At 42.4% G+C, this 23,500-nt stretch overlaps 1 protein-coding gene across 1 annotated transcript in view; it reads left to right on the forward strand.

Annotated features, from left to right (window-relative positions):
* Positions 1 to 7,733: 7,733 nt before the first annotated feature.
* LOC311109265 (carboxypeptidase A6-like) overlaps positions 7,734 to 23,500 on the forward strand; it is a gene marked incomplete at both ends in the record, with an annotated part of 44,935 nt that continues 29,168 nt past the window's right edge. Inside the window, 2 exons of the mRNA XM_084152099.1 lie at positions 7,734 to 7,849; positions 20,091 to 20,166. Coding sequence (XP_084008225.1) covers positions 7,734 to 7,849; positions 20,091 to 20,166 — 192 coding nt within the window. The remainder of the gene's footprint in view (positions 7,850 to 20,090; positions 20,167 to 23,500) is intronic.

Below are 23,500 nucleotides of genomic sequence, written 5' to 3' on the forward strand. Positions count from 1 at the left end.
GGGTTGAGGTCAGGGCTCTGTGCAGGCCAGTCAAGTTCTTCCACACCAATCTCAACAAACCATTTCTGTATGGACCTCGCTTTGTGCACAGGGGCATTGTCATGCTGAAACAGGAAAGGGCCTTCTCCAAACTGTTGGCACAAAGTTGGAAACACAGAATCGTCTAGAATGTAATTGTATACTGTAGCATTAAGATTTCCCTTCACTGGAACTAAGGGGCCTAGCCCGAACCATGAAAAACAGCCCAAGACCATTATTCCTCCTCCACCAAACTTTACAGTTGGCACTATGCATTGGGGCAGGTAGCGTTCTCCTGGCATCCACTAAACCCAGATTCGTCCGTCGGACTGCCAGATGGTGAAGATTATTCATCACTCCAGAGAACTCATTTCCACTGCACCAGAGTCCAATGGCTTTACACCACTCCAGCCGACGCTTGGCATTGCGCATGGTGATCTTAGACTTGTGTGCAGCTGCTCGGCCATGGAAACCCATTTCATGAAGCTCCCGGCAAACAGTTCTTGTGCTGACGTTGCTTCCAGAGGCAGTTTGGATCTCGGTAGTGAGGGTTGCAACCGAGGTGCTACTCGCTTCAGCACTCGGCGGTCCCGTTCTGTGAGCTTGTGTGGCCTAACACTTCGTGGCTGAGCCGTTGTTGCTTCTAGACGTTTCCACTTCATAATAACAGCACTTACAGTTGACCGGGGCAGCTCTAGCAGGGCAGAAATTTGACGAAATGACTTGTTGGAAAGGTGGCATCCTATGACGGTGCCACGTTGAAAGTCACCAAGCTTTTCAGTAAGGCCAGAGAGAGAGAGAGAGAGAGAGAGAGAGAGAGAGAGTAGAACTAATGCCAATGCAGGTCAATTTCAGAATCCAGGCAGTTCCTTGCCCATGACTTTGCACTCTAGTTAGCATAGCGTATTAATAATGTATCAGACATCCATCTCGCATCACTCAAATTCATAATCCAATACCCATTTATCAGACTAGTCACAGCTTCAGATCCGGACCTACATATGGGATGTTAAAGGAATATTACCCAGTGTGACACCTTTAAAAGGTTGAAGATATGTTATACTTAAACACCACATTTTTTCACTCAATGATGGAAGTACAGCTCTAAAATGAAATACAGAGATGGCTTTGTGTCCCACCTCCACCTTCAGCGTAATACAATATCTGTGATAAGTTCCTATATCTGTGTTTAGTGTTGTGTGATGTAGCTACCATTGCAGGATGAATCATTCCAGAATGGCGGGTGAACATCCAAATATGTTGCTCTTGAAAACATCACACCAACCCTGGGTGAGCTAACCTCAACCACATCTATCTTTGTGTTCATCATCCCAATGTCAGAGTAGACAGACCTCACCTGTTGCTCTCCTCCCTCTCTCATCCCACTCACTAAGCTGTGGGTAACAGCCATGAAGGGCAACCATGAGGTGTCCTTTTGAGTCATCTGACACTTTTAAAAAAAACTATCTTCGGTCTTTTATGCTGCCCTTTAATCTTTTTAATACCAGTGACAGACACACTGGTTTCTATTAACATATGTCTTCTTCACAGAGAGCTTCATTGTGTGTTGAGATGGAAGGTAGTGGATGGCAGATGTGTGTGTTTTTATACTAACACTTTTTCTTCCTGTCAAACCCATCTCTCTCCTTCCCTCTGGCTGTTGTGTTATGTACCCCCTACATCTCTATATCCAGGATCAGGGTGGGACCACTTCTCTAACCACAGAGTGAATCTCTGGATCTAGTCTAGTGTGTTTCTGATCAACTCTGATGTCCCTAATGTCAAGATAATATTTCAGGACCTCAAAAGGGCTTCAAAATGGAGGCCCCTAGCTAGAGCAACTAAAGCAAGCCCTGTCAATCCCTATGAAACTCACTCACTCACTCACACACACTCACAGACACTCTCACACAGACACACACACACAAACTCTCACACACACACCAAACCCTCCCCCCAAAAGGTCAAAAGTTGTAGATGTGCACTCATAGTCCAGCTCAGACGTAATCTCTGACCCAGCAGAGCAACAGGGGGGTTGGAGATAAAGAACTGCAGTCACCCCCAGAGCATAGCAGAGTCAGTCTGACCAGAGTCTGACCAGAGGCCCCCTACAGCACATGCCCGAAGCTCCAGGCCAACAGAGACTTATTAAAGAACTCATTCCCACCCTCGCTTCCACTCACAACACACTGTGAGAGAAAACGCCCTAATTTACTGGCCCCCAGTTCCAGCATTGACATTTTAACAGTACCAGGTAGTATAGACCCGGGCTCTGTGAGAGCCAGAGTGAGTGGGTCCTCCACATATCCCACAAACTACAGGAAGAGCTCAACTGTACACCGGAGCACTGCGTTCCTGTGCTTCAAAAACAACATGGAAACCACACCGACTCCCAGAGAGGTAGCAGTGGCCTCCCTCTACATCTCAGGGTCTTTGAACGCCCAACAAGTCACGGCTCAGTTTTACTGCCAGTCCGCCAAGCAAGCAACGCAGTCTTCATATACGCAACATATTTGAGTCCTCCCACAAACCCAGAACATGATATATACACACTAGTACGCAAAGCAGGAGTCTTATGAATATGCTACTGTATGTGTGGCTGTCAAGGTACTCAAAAACACTTCAGTTGGGGTTTGATGTTATTTTCTAAAATGGCTATGGGGTATGTCAACGACCCTCTGCATTGACCGTATTGGTCTACTAAATGGACCTGTGAAGTTCACAAAAAGAGGAGGATTTCAATGATGTGTTTTTGATGGACGTCAGCTAAAACACATTTTGATTCAGTGCTTCTGACAGGCTAAAATTAGTGCTCTGTTTCTCATGAACGTGCTTTTCTCTTTGAATGTGGCAGACAGATTTTGTTCAAATAGGCCGGTGGAATGTGCCAAAGCAGACCAAATGCAGAGCATGCTACATATCGGTGTCAGACGGGCTGAGTTCCAGTTATGATTCCATGATCCCATTATAGTCCCGTGTGACTCAGTTGGTAGAGCATGCTACACATTGGTGTCAGACGGGCTGAGTTCCAGTTATGATTCCATGATCCCATTATAGTCCCGTGTGACTCAGTTGGTAGAGCATGCTATACATTGGTGTCAGACGGGCTGAGTTCCAGTTATGATTCCATGATCCCATTATATCTTCAGCAGAAAGGATGCCCAGCACACACACTCATTTATGCCCCCTAAAAACCTATGTTTTATTTTACAGTGAGCATAGCTGTCAGTCACTCTAATAGTATTTTATTATCCAGCACCTGAGAGATAATGGATGTTCACACTCGACTATCAGATTCTGACCCCATTATATTTTGGAGTTATGCTTTGCAGTCAACTCGGTGAGTGGTGGTACTCACAGAATGATTGATTGAAAAACCATTAAATTTCACAACAAGCACACCATTTGATCCCATGGTAATTGGTGCCAGTTTGGGGCCCTGAATACTTGAAGATAGCAGAGGCATCATCCCCAAACTGTCTCTTGTGGAGTCCCGTTGTCTTCAGCTGTGTAGTGGAGGTAGATTTCTTCAGCTGTGTAGTGGAGGTAGTTGTCTTCAGCTGTGTAGTGGAGGTAGTTGTCTTCAGCTGTGTAGTGGAGGTAGATGTCTTCAGCTGTGTAGTGGAGGTAGATTTCTTCAGCTGTGTAGTGGAGGTAGATTTCAGTTGTATCCAATTGGAGAAGTTACTATTACACTAAAATGAATATATAGACACCAACTTTTGCCACGATCATTATCATTATTAAGGTGTGAGAATGTAGAGAACCCATACCTTTTTTTACAACATGTACAAAGCTTCTCTCCTTCAGCTCACTGTCTGGGCAGGAACCAGAGCATTCCTGCCTGTGTCTGTTTGGGGGAAATAAAGTGTTGTGCAGTAATCAGGTGGAAAACAGGTGGAGCAGTGTTGACATAGGAGGGAAGCATGTGAAAAATTTGCTGCTGCCATGCATTCACAAAGGGAAAAGCCAGGCGGATGATTTAGACGTTTAATCACAGTGCTGGATGATAAGTAGAGGATCAAACGAAGGCACGCAATGCCTGGAATAACAGGGAGAGCCACCTAGCCTTCACAGGGAATCCTTGTGGAAACATGCCAACACAGTAGCAGTAGGCTGGGATGGATGCCCCAGTCATCAGGCCAGACAGAACTGTATCACCTTTAATGGGTTGTCTGGAGATTTGATGGGAAGCTGGGCAACAACCTAGTATTTCTATATTTACATTTTAGTAATTTAGCAGATGCTCTTATCCAGAGCGACTTACAGTTAGTGAATACATATATATATATATTTTTTTATACTGGCCCCCCGTGGGAATCGAACCCACAACCCTGGCGTTGCAAACGCCATGCTCTATCAACTGAGCTACATCCCTGCCGGCCATTCCCTCCCCTACCCTGGGCCAATTGTGCGCCGCCCATGAGTCTCCCGGTCACGGCCGGCTGCGACAGAGCCTGGATTCGAACCTAGACCACTGCGCCACTCAGGAGACTACATCTATATGATGGACTGATTAAATGACACATATCTCTATTGAACTCAGGGCTGGGGACAGTTACATTATTCCAGTCCAGTCAAGGATTGAAACCCCACAGATCTTTGTTTCATTTTAGACATTTAGCAGATGCTCTTATCCAGAGCGACTTACAGTTAGTGAATACATATATATATTTTTTTGTAATTTTTTGTTTTTTTCAAACTGGTCCCCCGTGGGAATCAAACCCACAACCCTGGCGTTGCAAACGCCATGCTCTATCAACTGAGCTACATCCCTGCCGGCCATTCCCTCCCCTACCCTGGACAACGCTAGGCCAATTGTGCGCCGCCCATGAGTCTCCCAGTCGCGGCCGGCTGCGACAGAGCCTGGATTCGAACCAGGATCTCTAGTGGCACAGCTAGCACTGCGATGCAGTGCCTTAGACCACTGCGCCACTCAGGAGACTGAGACATGTTCTATAATGTGTAGAATTGCAGAAGATTATCTTTAAAACTGCAAATTCTTCTCTCTGGCAACAAGAGGGGTGTGAACAGTTTGAACAGTTTTGGGTCGCATGGGTTGCGAGGTGGGGGTTTGTTACAACGCCGATAAATGACATTATCCAGCCCGACCTTTGCCACCTAGGACATTTGTGTGGCCGGACCTTCTCAAATAGTATTTGAATACCCCGTAAGGTCTATGATTTACAGTCTTAATTAGGGTATATTTCAGTGTGCAGGAGCTCAACAAACACTCAGTGGATTCATTTTTATTTAAGTTTTTTAAATGTTTTACAGAGTAACCCTACAGAAAGTACAGATGAAGAGTATCACTTTAACTGTGCTTTATAAACATGCACAAGGCTATGCTGTCAAAATAGTTGCATACTAAAACTACTAAACAACTTATATAAAAAAAAATAGGCTACAGTGTTATAGGAGGAGGTCGCAGTTCCGGAGCGACCCACTAGGTGTCATCCTCCGACAACCTTAGGCACTTCCTTACTCACAGTCTGGACTAATCATCATCCTATTGGTGTCACCTGTGTCTACCTGTTCACCTGTGTATTTATGCCCTCACTTCCCTGTGTTCCCTTGCTCAGTTGTCTCTGCTAGTTTCTTTATGCTCAGCAGTACTAATCAGTGTCTGATCTGAGAAGTATGTACAGTTACTCGAGAAGTGTTCTCGCTGTTTCTTTATTATTTCAGTCATAGTTACTATTTCGTATTTTGGCTGTCAGCCTGTTTTTTGAGACTTATTTGCTCCACCTTTCTTTTATGGTGTTAAGTCCGTATCCTGGCTTCGGGACCACCAGTAAAGATCCTTGTTTCACCATCTCTGCCTACTGCCTACTGTCTATCCTGCACTGCACCTGGGTCACACCTCACACCAACCCTTACACTACAGTATGGATAAACATTCTAAGGGTGAAATTGGGGTGTCAATATTGGGAGGGGGGAGAACAGTAGCTGGAGGGCCCTCCCCCTGATATTTTATTTTATATTTGAAAACGCATTTCTTGCAATTCTACACAGTTTGACATGACTTATTATCCCTCTCTTGAGGGGTATTTTGATGGGTATATGGAGGAGTATTTTGAAAACACAGTATAAGTGAAAGGATAAGTGGAAATATTTATTTTAGGAAAACAGCTAACTACCTGCATTTCAACACATTTTGCCATGGGGCAGTTTTCTAATTTACATTTTAGTCATTTAGCAGACGCTCTTATCCAGAGCGACTTACTTCTAATGCTATTCTACACATTTTGTCATGAGTCTGAGAGAAACATTTTCTGTTTTAAAGTAACTGTCCTGTGAAAATCTCACTTTTAAAAGTTAATATTCTGTTAACTCATACCCAAATAATGTTGTTGACTTATCCTTCCAATTTTTTTTAATCAAGTATGTTAAAAAGCAGCTTTTCTGTGTTGGAATGATGTGGGCGTAACCAACAACAGAATGGTGTGGGCGTATACTGGTCATAAAAAATATTAATGCAATGACATCATCCTCTATGAGGAAATAGCAAGCATTTTTTAAATGGTCTGTTTGAGATAGAAGTTTTGGCCACAAATACAAGTATAGTAAACTATTTCACTCATATTGTAATTACAGTGCCTTCAGAAAGTATTCATATCCCTTGACTTATTCCACATTTTGTTGTGTTGCAACCTGATTAAATAAATAAACATTCTCACCCATCTACACACAATATCCCATGATGACAAAGTGAAAACATGTTTTTAGACATTTTAACAAATTAATTGAAAATGAAATACAGAAATATCTAATTTACATAAGTATTCCCACCTCAGAGTCAATACCTTGTAGAAGCACCTGTTTTCACTTCATTATGAGGTATTGTGTGTAGACGGGTGAGAAAAAAACAACTATTTAATCAATTTTGAGTTCATTCTATAACACAACAAAATGTGGAATAAGTCAAGGGGTATGAATACTTTCTGAAGGCACTCTAATTATAGGTCATATTTCATAGAAATCTGGAAACACTGGACAGTTACTTTAAAGGTCGACTTTGTGCAAAAATGCTAAAAGAATGACTTTAAACTGTAGGCTATAACTGATCAACGCACCATCATACCAGGTTATTTAATGCTTACATTTTTTTTTTAATAAATGGAATAATATCTGTTCTCCAAAGTTGAATCCTTGGGAAGTCCCCCCCTATTGAAGTTGACATTTAAAATGGTTAAGGTAACAGTTCATGTTAGGGTTAGGTAGTAAGGGTTAAGGTTAGGATTAGGGTTAAGCTAGGTGTTAAGGTTAAGGTTAGGAAGGGTTCAGGGTTCATGGTAGAGACGTCCCAAGGATCTCAAATAGCACCACCCGTATCCAAACGGGATAGGGATCCAGTTACCAACCTCCTTGACACACACCGGGTCACGTGACAGATCCTGCACATTTAAAAAAGAACGGGATACCCTACAATTCCCACCAGGGCTTCACAGAGGTGGCTAAATGACTCCCCCGTGCCAGTTGACCGACTTTCGCACCTCCGCAGCACTTCTATGCAATTGTCAGAAGAGCGTCAAAGGGACAGCGCGCAGAACGCACCAACGACCCATGAGACTTCATCATCAAACTTGTTGACGGGCGGACCGTCCTTATTTTTAATCCCAGTTTCTATTCTTGTTGATCTACAGCCTGCAGAGAAATCATATTGGAGGGCGAGAAGTGGGGCTATCCTCTGTCATTATTAATATTCGCTCGAGATGGCAGTGAACTTTAGATGCGCAGTTCAATTCTTGGTTTTACTGGGCTGTGTGATTATCCTCAGTAACGTGCTATGTCCCGTTGGTGCGTACCTCTACAACAACCGCTATGCAGGGTAAGTAAGGATTCTCATTAATTTCTGTGCTTTGTGACTGGAAGAGTAAGTTGAATCCTAATACCTCGCATTAATTTTGAATACTTGAAGTTGAACACTTATGACGTAAAAAAAAAAGAAGAAGGTGAAAACATAAAAGGAATTATCTGTATTTTAAATGGAGCAATCAGGAGTTGCTACATCCGTTTTTGGATTTATATATTCATGAAATGTAGCCTACCCATTGATTCTCGAAGATTGTAACATAGGCTATAAATGAGTCATGAGCTTAGGTAAACTGTAATACCCCATCAGAACTCAAAATATAAGCTTGTTTTACGCCAATGTTGGTAAACAAAGTAAATGTAAGCAACCACTAAAAACATAGTTAAAACAAAACATTTGATATCTTGGATGGTAGTCTTTGCATCCATAGCTCCGTCTACGAATTTGAGAGTGGTTAGGCCTACATTTCTCCAGCCCCATCCCTCAGCTTTTTACCGAAACAGAGGCGGGGATGGGCTTTGTTATTGTTTCTACTCCTGATTGCCGCTTTAAGTTGGTCTACTGAAACGAACTCTTATCTGTAGATCAAGCATGGGGTTTACTTCCTCTCATCTCCTGTGGAAAAGAGATGGATTTTTCAAAGCAACTTTGTATGTGTGACTACACTTTTTTCTCTCATATAGTAAATAATCCCTGCTGGAGACATAACACATGTTTTCTACTTTGTGTATTTGAGACATATGGGACACCAAAATGTTCTGATGGATGTAAGATAAGCCTATAGTACTCACGTTTTGGCCCAGCAGCTCCTATGATAAGTGCTTGCTCGTTAGAGATGCAGCAACTGCAGTTGATACCAGACAGATAGGGGAAACTGGATCATTAGGAGACAGTATGTTTGGGGACAGAGAACCTCAGCAGAGAACCTGGCTGTGTTGAAGTTATGGAATTCACAGAGTTCTGTCAAGGTGCATGGGGCACACCGAGGGGCACAGTGGGACCGTTTTGGGCGCCTGAAGCACATTGAGGGACAGTTCAGAGTACACTTTGGGCAATTTTGGGGGGTATACCTGAGCAAGTAATTGCTCTCCTATAGGCATAATTTCAGGGAGCTTTGAGGTAGTTTTGGGAGGCAGAGTGGGATCCCATCCCAGCTCCCCCTGTCCTTCCGTACCCCCATCCCCCCCATATACTACCCATCATTGTGACCTGTACGCTCTCGTTGGCTGGCCCTCACTACATATTCGTCGCCAAACCCACGGGCTCCAGGTCATCTATAAATCACTGCTAGGCAAATCCCCGCCTTATCTTAGCTCATTGGTCACCATAGCAACACCCACCCGTAGTATGCGCTCCAGCAGGTATATCTCACTGGTCATCCCCAAAGCCAACACCTCCTTTGGCCGCCATTCCTTCCAGTTCTCTGCTGCCAATGACTGGAACTAACTGCAAAAATCTCTGAAGCTGGAGACTCTTATCTCCCTCACTAACTTTAAGCACCTGTACACAGCCCATCTGTAATTAGCACACCCATCTACCTCATACCCATATTTGCACCCCAGTATCTCTATTTGCACATAATCTTCTGCACATCTATCACTCCAGTGTTAATACTATATTGTAATTATTTTGCACTATGGCCTATTTATTGCCTTACCTCCATAACTTACTACATTTGCACACACTGTATATAGATTTTCTATTGTGTTATTGACTGTACGTTTTTGTTTATCCCATGTGTAACTCTGTGTTGTTGTTTTTAATCGCACTGCTTTGCTTTATCTTGGCCAGGTCGCTGTTGTAAATGAGAACTTGTTCTCAACTGACCTACCTAGTTAAATAAAAAATAAAAAATAAAAATATATATATATAAAAAAAAAAATACAGTGGCGGCCACAATTTGTGTGCCACGGCTAAATGCATATAGGGGAAACACTGAATACAGTAGTACACTTGTCAGATTTTGATATTGTGATACAGAAGTACTACGTACCACTATTCCCTCAACAATGGGACACACAGAGTTGGGCCTACAGAGTGGAGCGATAACAGAATTACAGAAAAGTGCCTTCTGTCTTAGTGCCAAGGGCTAAGTTAAAAGGTTACTTCCATAGAGAAAGCTGAGTGAAATGTCAGCTTGACAGCTTAAAAGACAGCTTTAGCCTAGAAAAGAAAAGCTGCCAGTGCACAACAGGCTTTTCAGACACACTGAGACACACTGAGAAGGCAGTGCCAGTGTTTTGACAGAGAGTCTATGATCCATGGGGATCGCTATGACAAAGAAAAGATGGGTCAATTTGGGTGACGATAAAATGTTTTTCTGGAGTAGAACTAGACTGCAGCCTGGGTGGATTGTTTTGAATTCTATGGGTTGCACTTTGTCATATGATGTCATTGTCGCTCAAATCTGACTAAGAAGTGGTTATTATTTAAAATTCCATTGATAATGTATTATAGGGAAACAAAAGAGGAAGGCACTATCTGTTGTTTCACAACCAGAATGAATGGGTTTAGAAAAATAGAAATTAAATGGTGTATTGGAAGTTGCATGAGCTATACAGTTTTCAAGTTTGGGATGGAAAGTGATTTTGCCCTAGATAAAGGGCCTCTAAGTCATGTGGGCATTGAGGCTGCGTGTTGCCTTGGAGCCAGGCTGTTGGTGGCATTTCTTGTGGCCGCTGGAGTGGGGTGTGATGCCCCTTTGTTCCCTCTCTCTCTCCCTCATCCCTATAAGCAGCCCTGGGCCAACTTTGTTTAGGGGGGCCACAACACACCGTGTCACAGGGATAAATAGCGAGGGGGAGAGAGAAAGAGAAAGAGAAATAGAGAGAGGGAGAGGGAGAGATAGTGCTATGGAGTGAGAGAAAGGGAGTAATGAGGGTACATAGAGAAAGGGAAAGAAAACGTTAGAGAGCAATAGAAACATTTACATTTACATTTACATCATTTAGCAGACGCTCTTATCCAGAAACAAGAGAGAGGTGGTGTTATGATGATTTGTAGCTGGTTCTGCTGAGGATGGAGTCTCCTCTGTGTGTATAGCCAGGTCTGGAGTATGGACAGGCTGTGTGCTGTAAATGACTCTACTCTGTAGGGCTTACCATTGTGTTGATCCATATGCAGTGCACAGACATTTGTGTGGGGGGGGGGGGGGTATATAAAAAAGGGCAGCTTCCCCACATTGTAAGCAAGTAGTGCCAATGACTCCTAGGCTGAAATGTTTTTTGCTCGCGCTACAGACGGCTATATCGCTCCGCTAATACTGGACTAGTAAAGGCCCAGTGCACTACTTTTGTGATCATGTATTTTTTTGTATGACAAAACAAATATTTTATTTTATTTGTTTTATTATTCAGATTTTTCAGGGGGTGCTGCAGCACCCTCAGCACTCCTACTTCCTGTGGCTATGTGCTAGCTAGCTAGTTAGCTATGCTGTCAAAACAAACTTGTTTTTACTTGATTTGAGTTTGTTCTGCCGCTGACATCTGCCTCTTACTAATAAGCAGTCGAATGGCCTCATTCTTTGTGCCTAACAGAGACACACATGATGGATCCAACTTACCAGTATTCAAGTCTCCCTGCACATCGCCTGAAGCCAGTGGCCCACTGCATGCAAGTCAGAGGAGTGCACTGTTGGGGCGGGAGGGCGTGGGAGGGGGTATTTTCAGAAATTCAAGAGCTTATGAAATTAGCTAGTTGATGTGCAATTCATTACTTTTAAAATTAAAAGAGACTCAAAATACAAATTTAAAGTAATTCATAAAATTGATCAAATCCACAAAGCTGAGAGGACACTTTTTCATAGGAAGGCAAGAGGGCAGGTGCTCGGGCGCTAGTTGAGCCCTACCTGTGCACGTGCTTGCATCAGTGAGAGTATCAGGACAATAAAGAGAGTGCAATATTCAGCGCCGTCTCACCTGTGTTGTGTCTGTTGGTGAGCATGTGAATGTATGTTTGTGATGGAGTGTGAGCCAGTGCTGCATAAAGCCCTGCACCTGACACACAGATGCAGAATGTCAGGATTTGTATTTCTGTCAGTCTGTGTGTGTGTGTGTGTGTGTGTGCAGTGCTTGACTTGGGCAGGAGCTCACTGGAGCTGAGTACCTGAACCTCCAATTATCTACTGCTTGAGCTCCTGTTCCTCTTATAGAATATTAGCTCAAAAGTATTTTGGAGCTCCTGCACCTAAATATAGACAGTAACCAGGGCCTATTTCAGTCCAAGTCAAGCACTGTGTGCATCTGTGTGTGCGTGTGTGTGTGCGTATGTGTGTGTGTGTTAGCGATTGCTCTTCATCTGGCAGTGGCACCGACAAATCCTTGGAAACCTAGGCAATCTCGCAAACACTTACAACTAGTGGATAGTGGACATGAACATGAGTGTGCTGTACTGCACAAGTCTATAGCCTAGTTGTGATGGCTTGTTGAGTTTATAGTAAAGTTAATATTATGAGTTTCCAAAGGAATGTAACATTGATTCCTTGAAATGATCCATGTTCCAAGAGCCGGAGGTGTCTGTGACAAGTGCTGAACTATGCCAAGTCCCATTTGTGACACACGTTCATTAAGAGTATATAGGGAACAGTTGTTTACGTTTAGTTGAAATACCCCACTCATAAATCTGTAGAACGAACAACAATCAGGATGACATTTATTTTAATGGTGCAATAAAGTGCATATGGTTTGGCAGTCTTAGAAAAAAAGGTGCTATCTAGAACCAATAAGGGTTCTTCGGCTGTCCCCGTAGGAGAACCCCTTGAAGAATCATTTTTGATTCCAGGTAGAACCATTTTGTGTTCCATGTAGAACCCTTTTTGTTTGGAAGATGTTACTAGAAAGTTTAACAAGCTGATAAATGATGGCAAGCGATCACTCAGACTTAATTATTGCAAGCTGTTATAATAATTAATGGTATCATACACATACTGTTAATAGTTTCATTTCAAATATAATTTAAATCGGACTGGAAATGTATACCTATGCAAAGCTTTACAGTACAGTATGAATCTGGTCGCTGAGTTGATTTACTGTGTGGAGAGATATGAAAGCCAGTCCATGAAACCAGATACTAAGCTTAGGTGGTTGATATGGTTTCAGTTAGTCAAACACAAGGGATACTTGTGGGCCTAGCAGAGTGGCTTCCTTCTTACGATGTTGTTGTCTTTATGACGGTATCGTTAGTGTAGATTTATTTTCAGTGTGTCTAGGGAAAGCCTTTATATCCTATGAAGACAGGAGATTCAGAAGCAGTGTTAGACAGATGAGAATAAGAATTGACTACTAGCCCCCATGGAACATCAGAATCAGATTAAGTGTATTTCATTAATCTGTTTCCCATGTTTACACCTGAAAGGAATTGCCAGGGCTTCAAACAGTCATATGATTGATGTTGTTTGCTACTGTATCTAATAATGTGGTATGGATTTTTTTGTTATTTTCACCAATGTGTTGCATAGTCAGGTTCAGGGCTCTGCATTACGATACTATTGGTCATACATCCTCCAAAGTATTTTGCTGTGTGACCTGGAATTTAGATTTAGCATTAGTGCGCCTAGAGAAATATTCACCCAGATAATAAGCTATATTGAATGACAAAATTATATGTGCCGTTGGGAGGAAGCAAAGTTGTTACATTTGTATTGTCCGGTGTGTGAAAAGTCAATAGGCTAGACTACATTGTATAATTTCACCTCACCTGTGAGCGTGAACAGAAAATTCAGCAACTCTTGGAGGACAGTGGATTGGAAGGTTCTTCATCGTTGTTTAAAAAACTCAGCCAAAGAGTTTTCAAACCTATAGTTTTCAAACCATCTATAGGCTCTTTGCCTCAGCCTTTAGGTCTAACAGAAGGGAAAAGTGTTTTATATATTTCTAAATTGTCTGTATGGTTTCAAGGACCAATCACAATGGGAATACAAAACAAAACATGATGTGATTGGTAAATTAGTTAAAAAAATCTGACCAATAGGAGGCCAATTTGAAATATATAAAAACCCACTGCATTTGCCGCTCTGTAAACCCTCTCTTACCTGGAAAGTCCGGTAGCCACAGTGCTCACTTCCCTTTGCACCTCACCTGCGAGAACCATGATGCGCACGGGCATGTCTGATTAGGCTTTGCTGTACCACCTGTGAGCAGGGCCTACTATAGAGCACAGCCCCTTGTCTGTCATGCTTTACACCTTTACAATTCAGAAAACCGCTTGTCTCTAACCCAAATCACTTGTCTCTAGCCCAAACCATTCAAAAGTTATGACTCCTATTACCTGAGCTATTATATATAATATAATATAATATATAATATAATATAATATATATATAATATATAATATAATGCCATTTAATGCCATAAATCGCGGATTTACGGGTCACATTTTATAATTTCATAAACCATGTCTCGGACCCTACACTAAGCCTACTTGCTGGCCACTAACTGTTTGTTTGATAACAATCGACCTTATCCAGTTATGTAACCTAAATACATGGCTCTGATGTAACCTAGCTGGATAACAACCTAAGATGGCGTTAGGAGAAAGGAATGGGGCGCCAAATAGTTTTTTCAGGAGACGTGCTTCAAAAGTAATCTAGGCATAGCTATATCTAAATCAATTTAAATCAATCTCTTTTTCTGGTGCTAAATACTGTTCACTGGTGCTCCTAACCAGTGCTACCAATGAAAAAAATTAATTTAGGGCACCAGTTAAGGGAAATTCAATACAATGATATACAATAGTACGCTAAACATTTACATTACATTTACGTCATTTAGCAGACGCTCTTATCCAGAGCGACTTACAAATTGGTGCATTCACCTTATAGCCAGTGGGATAACCACTTTACAATGTTTTTATTATTTTTTTTTGGGGGGGGGGGGGGGGGGGGGGGTGTAGAAGGATTACTTTATCCTATCCCAGGTATAGGATATTTTTGGTTTTATATTTTCTATGAATCATAGTTATGAATCATAGCTAAGGCTTACTACTGGCATGCTTTATTTTCATGAAATCTCACTATATATATACAGTGAGGGAAAAAAGTATTTGATCCCCTGCTGATTTTGTAAGTTTGCCCACTGACAAAGAAATGATCAGTCTATAATTTTAATGGTAGGTTTATTTGAACAGTGAGAGACAGAATAACAACAAATAAATCCAGAAAAACTCATGTCAAAAATGTTATAAATTGATTTGCATTTTAATGAGGGATATAAGTATTTGACCCCCTCTCAATCAGAAAGATTTCTGGCTCCCAGGTGTCTTTTATACAGGTAACGAGCTGAGATTAGGAGCACACTCTTAAAGGGAGTGCTCCTAATCTCAGCCTGTTACCTGTATAAAAGACACCTGTCTACAGAAGCAATCAATCAATCAGATTCCAAACTCTCCACCATGGCCAAGACCAAAGAGCTCTCCAAGGATGTCAGGGACAAGATTGTAGACCTACACAAGGCTGGAATGGGCTACAAGACCATCGTCAAGCAGCTTGGTGAGAAGGTGACAACAGTTGGTGCGATTATTCGCAAATGGAAGAAACACAAAAGAACTGTCAATCTCCCTCTGCCTGGGGCTCCATGCAAGATCTCACCTCGTGGAGTTGCAATGATCAAGAGAACGGTGAGGAATCAGCCCAGAACTACACAGGAGGATCTTGTCAATGATCTCAAGGCAGTTGGGACCATAGTCACCAAGAAAACAATCGGTAACACACTACGCCGTGAAGGACTGAAATCCTGCAGCGCCCGCAAGGTCCCCCTGCTCAAGAAAGCACATATACAGGCCCGTCTGAAGTTTGCCAAAGAACATCTGAATGATTCAGAGGAGAACTGGGTGAAAGTGTTGTGGTCAGATGAGACCAAAATCGAGGTCTTTGGCATCAACTCAACTCGCCGTGTTTGGAAGAGGAGGAATGCTGCCTATGACCCCAAGAACACCATCCCCACCGTCAAACATGGAGGTGGAAACATTCTGCTTTGGGGGTGTTTTTCTGCTAAGGGGACAGGACAACTTCACCGCATCAAAGGGACGATGGACGGGGCCATGTACCGTCAAATCTTGGGTGAGAACCTCCTTCCCTCAGCCAGGGTTTTGAAAATGGGTCGTGGATGGGTATTCCAGCATGACAATGACCCAAAACACACGGCCAAGGCAACAAAGGAGTGGCTCAAGAAGAAGCACATTAAGGTCCTGGAGTGGCCTAGCCAGTCTCCAGACCTTAATCCCATAGAACATCTGTGGAGGGAGCTGAAGGTTCGAGTTGCCAAACGTCAGCCTCGAAACCTTAATGACTTGGAGAAGATCTGCAAAGAGGAGTGGGATAAAATCCCTCCTGAGATGAGTGCAAACCTGGTGGCCAACTACAAGAAACGTCTGATCTCTGTGATTGCTAACAAGGGTTTTGCCACCAAGTACTAAGTAATGTTTTGCAGAGGGGTCAAATACTTATTTCCCTCATTAAAATGCAAATCAATTTATAACATTTTTGACATGCGTTTTTCTGGATTTTTTTGTTGTTATTCTGTCTCTCACTGTTCAAATAAACCTACCATTAAAATTATAGGCTGATCATGTCTTTATCAGTGGGCAAACGTACAAAATCAGCAGGGGATCAAATACTTTTTTCCCTCACTGTAAAGGTTACAGTGGGGAAAAAAAGTATTTAGTCAGCCACCAATTGTGCAAGTTCTCCCACTTAAAAAGATGAGAGAGGCCTGTAATTTTCATCATAGGTACACGTCAACTATGACAGACAAATTTAGAAAACAAAATCCAGAAAATCACATTGTAGGATTTTTTATGAATTTATTTGCAAATTATGGTGGAAAATAAGTATTTGGTCACCTACAAACAAGCAAGATTTCTGGCTCTCACAGACCTGTAACTTCTTCTTTAAGAGGCTCCTCTGTCCTCCACTCGTTACCTGTATTAATGGCACCTGTTTGAACTTGTTATCAGTATAAAAGACACCTGTCCACAACCTCAAACAGTCACACTCCAAACTCCACTATGGCCAAGACCAAAGAGCTGTCAAAGGACACCAGAAACAAAATTGTAGACCTGCAACAGGCTGGGAAGACTGAATCTGCAATAGGTAAGCAGCTTGGTTTGAAGAAATCAACTGTGGGAGCAATTATTAGGAAATGGAAGACATACAAGACCACTGATAATCTCCCTCGATCTGAGGCTCCACGCAAGATCTCACCCCGTGGGGTCAAAATGATCACAAGAACGGTGAGCAAAAATCCCAGAACCACACGGGGGGACCTAGTGAATGACCTGCAGAGAGCTGGGACAAAAGTAACAAAGCCTACCATCAGTAACACACTACGCCGCCAGGGACTCAAATCCTGCTGCGCCAGACGTGTCCCCCTGCTTAAGCCAGTACATGTCCAGGCCCATCTGAAGTGTGCTAGAGTGCATTTGGATGATCCAGAAGAGGATTGGGAGAATGTCATATGGTCAGATGAAACCAAAATAGAACTTTTTGGTAAAAACTCAACTCGTCGTGTTTGGAGGACAAAGAATGCTGAGTTGCATCCAAAGAACACCATACCTACTGTGAAGCATGGGCGTGGAAACATCATGCTTTGGGGCTGTTTTTCTGCAAAGGGACCAGGACGACTGATCCGTGTAAAGGAAAGAATGAATGGGGCCATGTATCGTGAATTTTTAAGTGAAAACCTCCTTCCATCAGCAAGGGCATTGAAGATGAAACGTGGCTGGGTCTTTCAGCATGACAACGATCCCAAACACACCGCCCGGGCAACGAAGGAGTGGCTTCGTAAGAAGCATTTCAAGGTCCTGGAGTGGCCTAGCCAGTCTCCAGATCTCAACCCCATAGAAAATCTTTGGAGGGAGTTGAAAGTCCGTGTTGCCCAGCGACAGCCCCAAAACATCACTGCTCTAGAGGAGATCTGCATGGAGGAATGGGCCAAAATTGGGCCAGCAACAGTGTGTGAAAACCTTGTGAAGACTTACAGAAAACGTTTGACCTGTGTCATTGCCAACAAAGGGTATATAACAAAGTATTGAGAAACTTTTGTTATTGACCAAATACTTATTTTCCACCATAATTTGCAAATAAATTCATTAAAAATCCTACAATGTGATTTTCTGGATTATTTTTTCTCATTTTGTCTGTCATAGTTGACGTGTACCTATGATGAAAATTACAGGCCTCTCTCATCTTTTTAAGTGGGAGAACTTGCACAATTGGTGGCTGACTAAATACTTTTTTTCCCCACTGTATGTTAAGTTCGCCTTGTCTACGTTTAGATCTTTTCAAATCATGTAAATGTGTGTGGTAGGTCTTTAGTTTAATGCTTGGATCTTAATGTGCGTTCATGTTATTTAAGACCCCTGATTCTTACCTGTCTCAATTTAATCTGTGTTGTAATAACACATCTCTGTCCCATCACATCACCTGTGTGTGGAACACAAGATGCTGTAACACTATCCTATAATGATCTGTCAGCCAAATTGTTTGGCACTGGTATGAACCTGTCATCCATCCCAGATCTCACACTAAAACAGGACCCAGCCCTTCCCTTAACCCTGCTGGATCATCTCTCTCGCTATTAAGTGTCATTCTCCAGTCATGTCAAAAACGTAGAATGCATTAACTCTGACACTATGGCTGAGAAATGTCATAGAGTGATGTGCTCTTGGAACTCTTTCATCCTGACTGTGGTTTGTTTAGGGGACAGGTTATGTCTACTTACAGACACAGATAGGTGGGCCTTATGAGGTAGTTAGTAGCGCCAGTACCACACCCTACTCTAGGGAGTCCTCAGCGACACAAAGATCCTCTTCTGTCACTAGGGAATTAAAGATGCGTTACAGTATAAAGGTTTTGTATCATTTCAGACAGTAGTTTTGAAAGTAGCGCTCAGGAGCCAAAACGGGTCCCTGAAAATGTTGCACAATTGTGTTCACAACGTCATCCATTTCTTATGATATGTTCTGTCCTGCAAAAAATAGAAAAATACATTAAATCATTGCAATTCGTACACTATGTTACGAATTTGTAAGTGCTTAAGATCCCGTTCAATCTCTTTAAAAATGGAGAGGAGAACCATAGGAGCTACACTATCATGCTGTACTGTGTAATACAGCGGTTCCCAAACTAGGGGTCGCGATATGAAAATGGGGTCACAGGAAATGTTCCAAAATCCTGAAGAAAATATTATATATACAAAAATATATATATATTATAATATCGTCTTTGTATCTCAAAATCATTTTAATGTGGTTAACCTTAAAAATCTAAATGAAAATTATTCAAATCTAAAAGATACAATTCAACCAGAGAGTGCCCTTATATTATGGGAAAAGGCTGCACTTGACTTGCGCTTGAATTATTCCCACAGTCAATGGCTAGGCCCACTACGCTATGAAACCACACACAATTGCAGAAACACTGATATTACCGGCCGCAATTGATATGGTGAAAACAACGTGTGGGGAGGCAGAGGCACAGAAACTCACATCAATACCTTTGTCAGATAACACTGTTAAACAAAGAATTTATGCTCTGACTGAATGACTCAAACTCCCCAGCTTATGCTCTCCAAATGGACGTTAGCTGTGAGGTCCAAGATGCCCATGCATTTACTTTTGTTCACTATACATGTCGGGGGATTCACGAGGACATATTGTTCTGTCTCACGATTCCCGAGCATGAAACGGCATAGGGGATGTTCAGTGTGCTGTGTGGCTATATTGATGAAAAACAGATGCCATATAAAATCGAATGGTGGGCTTTTGGACAGATGGGGCTCCATCTATGGCGGGACGGCGGGCAGGCCTCTGCCATATGGACGCATTGTATGATACACCGAGAGCAACTGGCGGCAAAAGAGCTGAGCATCTGTGGCATTGTGTTGTGTGACAATACTGCACATTTTAGAGTGGCCTTTTATTGTCCCCAGCACAAGGTGCACCTGTGTAATGATCATGCTGTTTAATCAGTTTCTTGATATGCCACACCTGTCAGGTGGATGGATTACCTTGGCAAAGGAGAAATGCTCACTAACAGGGATGTAAATGCATTTGTGCACAACATTTTAGAGAAATTAGCTTTTTGTGTGTATGGAACATTTCTGGGATCCTTTATTTCAGCTCATGAAACATGGGACCAACACTTGTTGCGTTGATATTTTTGTTCAGTATAGTAACTCCCTTGACTGTTTAGTAGAAACAGCATATAGAACAGAAACGCATACATGTTACTTAACTTAACTGCTTCCCTCTGCTTCTTCAGTGATCAAGTCTTCAGGATAACTCCCAGCAACAAGGAGGAGGTTCAGGTGCTCAAGAAACTCCTGGGAAACATCAAGGTAACGATGTCCTGTCTTTAATAGTCTCACTCTCTCTCTCTCTCTCTCGCTCTCGCTCTCGCTCTCTCACACACACACACACACACACACACACACACACACACACACACACACACACACACACACACACACACACACAATTAATCCAGTCATCATGTATGATGATTATGACAGAGTGGTTGTTTAAAACCCCTTAAGGTCGATGTCCTCGCCACGAGGGAATCTAATTAGCACAATACAAAAATCATCATACAAATCTGTCAGTTTAAGCTAGAGATATCCGTTTTTTTTTTGCATTGGATGCGTCTCAATCCACCGCATCCGCCTATGTCGCACTTCCGCATCTGTGGTGAAAGGTGACATAGCTAGAGCGGTGTTTGTGATACCATCAGACATCCCGAAAATTGGTCTTCTCACAAAATCGTCTGTAGAGTCCGAACGGTTTGGCCTACAAATTATTATGACCCCTCTATGGAAAGATGAACACGATGGTGTTCTCCGTTTTGCTCTACGACCTCCACAAGTGTCAGGAGACTAGTCTGAAGTCGCTACAGCCGATCTGCCAACTTCTATCTGTAGCGTCCAAACCGTTTGGGCTGCACACTAAAATGACCCCTCTGTGTAAAGGTGAGACTCTCACGAACGTGTACATGTCAGTTGTTTTGCTCTTGGACGCCCATCAGGTCTCACGAGACTTGTCTGAAGGTCCCCCGGACCAGTTGAAAAAATGTATGGAAGTATATATGGAGACTGTTTAATGCCAAAAATATGGGGTTAAATACATGTCCTGATCTTTCTTATATCTCTCAGATATAGGAGAGAACAAACTTCCTTTTGATATGTTTTGGGGACTATCTGTTGTTCCATGTAGTGAATATTTATACAATGCGTTTGTATGGGTTAATAGCAGTAAGGCCCAAAAAAACGTTATCAAATAACTTTTGATACTTCAAGGGATCTTAAAATTCAAAATCTAAAAGCTAAATTATCCTTGGTATGACCTTCTTAAAACAATTCCATATAGCTTAGTAGCCCCCCCCCTCCCCCCCCCCCCCCCCCCCCATCTTTACATAATGAGTGTCTTTATCTTTACATAATGGGGAGGGATGTTTAGATTGAGTCTCCTTCTGATAGCTGAGAGAAATCCATACTGTAGCTTCACCGGGGAGGTAAATGATAAAACATTCACTGTTTACCGTCAACAGAGAACCATAGTAATCATACTGTAGTTAGTGTACATTCTAATTCTGGCTAATTTTACAGAGAGGTAAATGATGCAGTTCATGGTGCAGTAAGAAAGATATGTGGTTCATTGACCGTTGCGGTTGGAAAAACCTTCAGGCTCCTCGGAGAAGATGAGAATGCGTCTCCTGTGGCCTGTCACATTCCCAATACCATTTGGGAACAATTACATAGCAATGCCAGGAACACCGGTGACCTTCCTGCTCTTTCCTTTCCTTGAAGATAAACTCCCAGCAGTGGGACTGATGTTATTAGTGAAGTATGAAAATGGGACTGGAACCTGCCTGGGCGGTCAAGGTTAATATATGAAAACTGGGTCGAATTGATAAATTCACATTTGCACATGGATACAGCCGTCCCACTTTAGCATGTTTTGAGCAGTGGTATGTTGAGCAGAGTTTGTCAGTGGTGGGCTGTGTTTAGTTGGCTTGGCTTTGGCTGTTATGGCCTGTGTTGGGTAGTATTTCACTGCTAGGGGCTATTTGGTAGTGTTTGAGATATGTTTGGGTTGTGTTGGGAACTGTTTGGGCTGTTATAGTTATCCTTTGCCAGGTTCAGATATCTACAGATGTAGGATCTTAATTTGATCACCCCTTTTTTCAGGATAATTTTTTCAACGTTTAGTGTATTTGAGGTTTAAAAAGGCTTCTGAATGTATCAACCCCTACAAAAATGTCCATTAATTATAATCAACATAATAATTCAAATTTCCTGTTGCTGCAGGATTATTTTCCTAGTGTAGCAAACTGGCTCAAATTAAGATCCTACATCTGTATTAGGGTTCAGGGTTGGGTTGAACTGTCCTGACAACCAGAAAGACTAGCTCAGAGAGGGAAACAAGTGACATAGAGGGGAAAAAGTAAACTGACCCAAAAAGTCGTGATTTATTGTTCTGATGGCTAAATAACCAGACATTGTTTGGTGGATCCCCCACATGTTGGTCTTGGTCTGGCCTGAGTCTGTGTCTAAGGAGTGACAGTGGGCCTGGAGATGGTGGCTACTGTTTGGACAGCTGCTGTTGAGACATGTTTTTCTTAGCTTAGCCACGTTGCGCCGCAACGTCCTCTGTGCCAAAGTCACACTCCTCACCTTCACAGAGAGACTGAAGCCAAATAGAGAGAGGAGGCCCTTGAGTGTCACAATATTTAAATGTTGATTCTTATAAATGCAGAATATGTTGTGCTGTGAATTGTGACACAAGTAAAGATGTTCCCTTCCGTGCTTTGTGCTTCGAATTGTTGATACTGAGACCATCAAGTGCCACCTCTGATGATAGATCTGTCTAGTGTCACATGATAGATTGGTCTAGCTTCCCCTGAAGCATAAACACTCCAATTGAATTTCACCTTAGTTGCCTTTTGTAGGAGCCAAAAGTCTACAGTATGTCTCAGAACTGAACTAATCACTACAGTAGGCCCACTAGCTTCCTTTACTCCTTGCCAGGATTGCCATAAACCATAACAAAACGACCTCAATTTAAAGGTATCCTATAACCGCAAATAAAATCATGTAAACAATCAAGTGATAAAGGATCTAATCCACGGGGATTCTATTTCCTAATAGAGCCGAGGAATGCATCTATAAGAGCCTTTACTGTAAACAATTATCGAAAACCGTAACTTGGATCATAAGAGGGCTTTGTTTAGAGTGAACCATGTTATCTGATAGTGATACTCAAGTGATGCTTGGGCATGTGATGTTTAATTTGTGAGACCAACAAAGAGGTGAAGATGTGGAAACATTTACGGTAACAATAGTGCTCTTGGCCATTTGGAAGTGCGGCATATAAATTGCAACCATATCCATTTATGTTGGCTTGGAGTAGCAGAGAAAAGCTGAGGACCCCATACCATTCTCATGTGGGACGTTGTTTTTAAACCCTCGTAGCTTGTAGTTTATTTCAAAGCGGGTGCATGACTTTCTGTTAACCATCAAATTAATTATCTCTTAATAGGCGTTTGTGCCAGTCTGTAGGATTCTACTCCCGTGCTGAAACCAGAGCCAGCTGGAGCTATGAGACGCTCAGTTCCCGTCAAAGCAAATCACTGAATCGCTGATTCATGCTCCCAAAAAGTTGTATTTTAGAGCATGG

Source organism: Coregonus lavaretus, assembly GCF_964263955.1.
Source record: "Coregonus lavaretus genome assembly, chromosome: 34".
Taxonomy (NCBI): Eukaryota; Metazoa; Chordata; class Actinopteri; order Salmoniformes; family Salmonidae; genus Coregonus; species Coregonus lavaretus.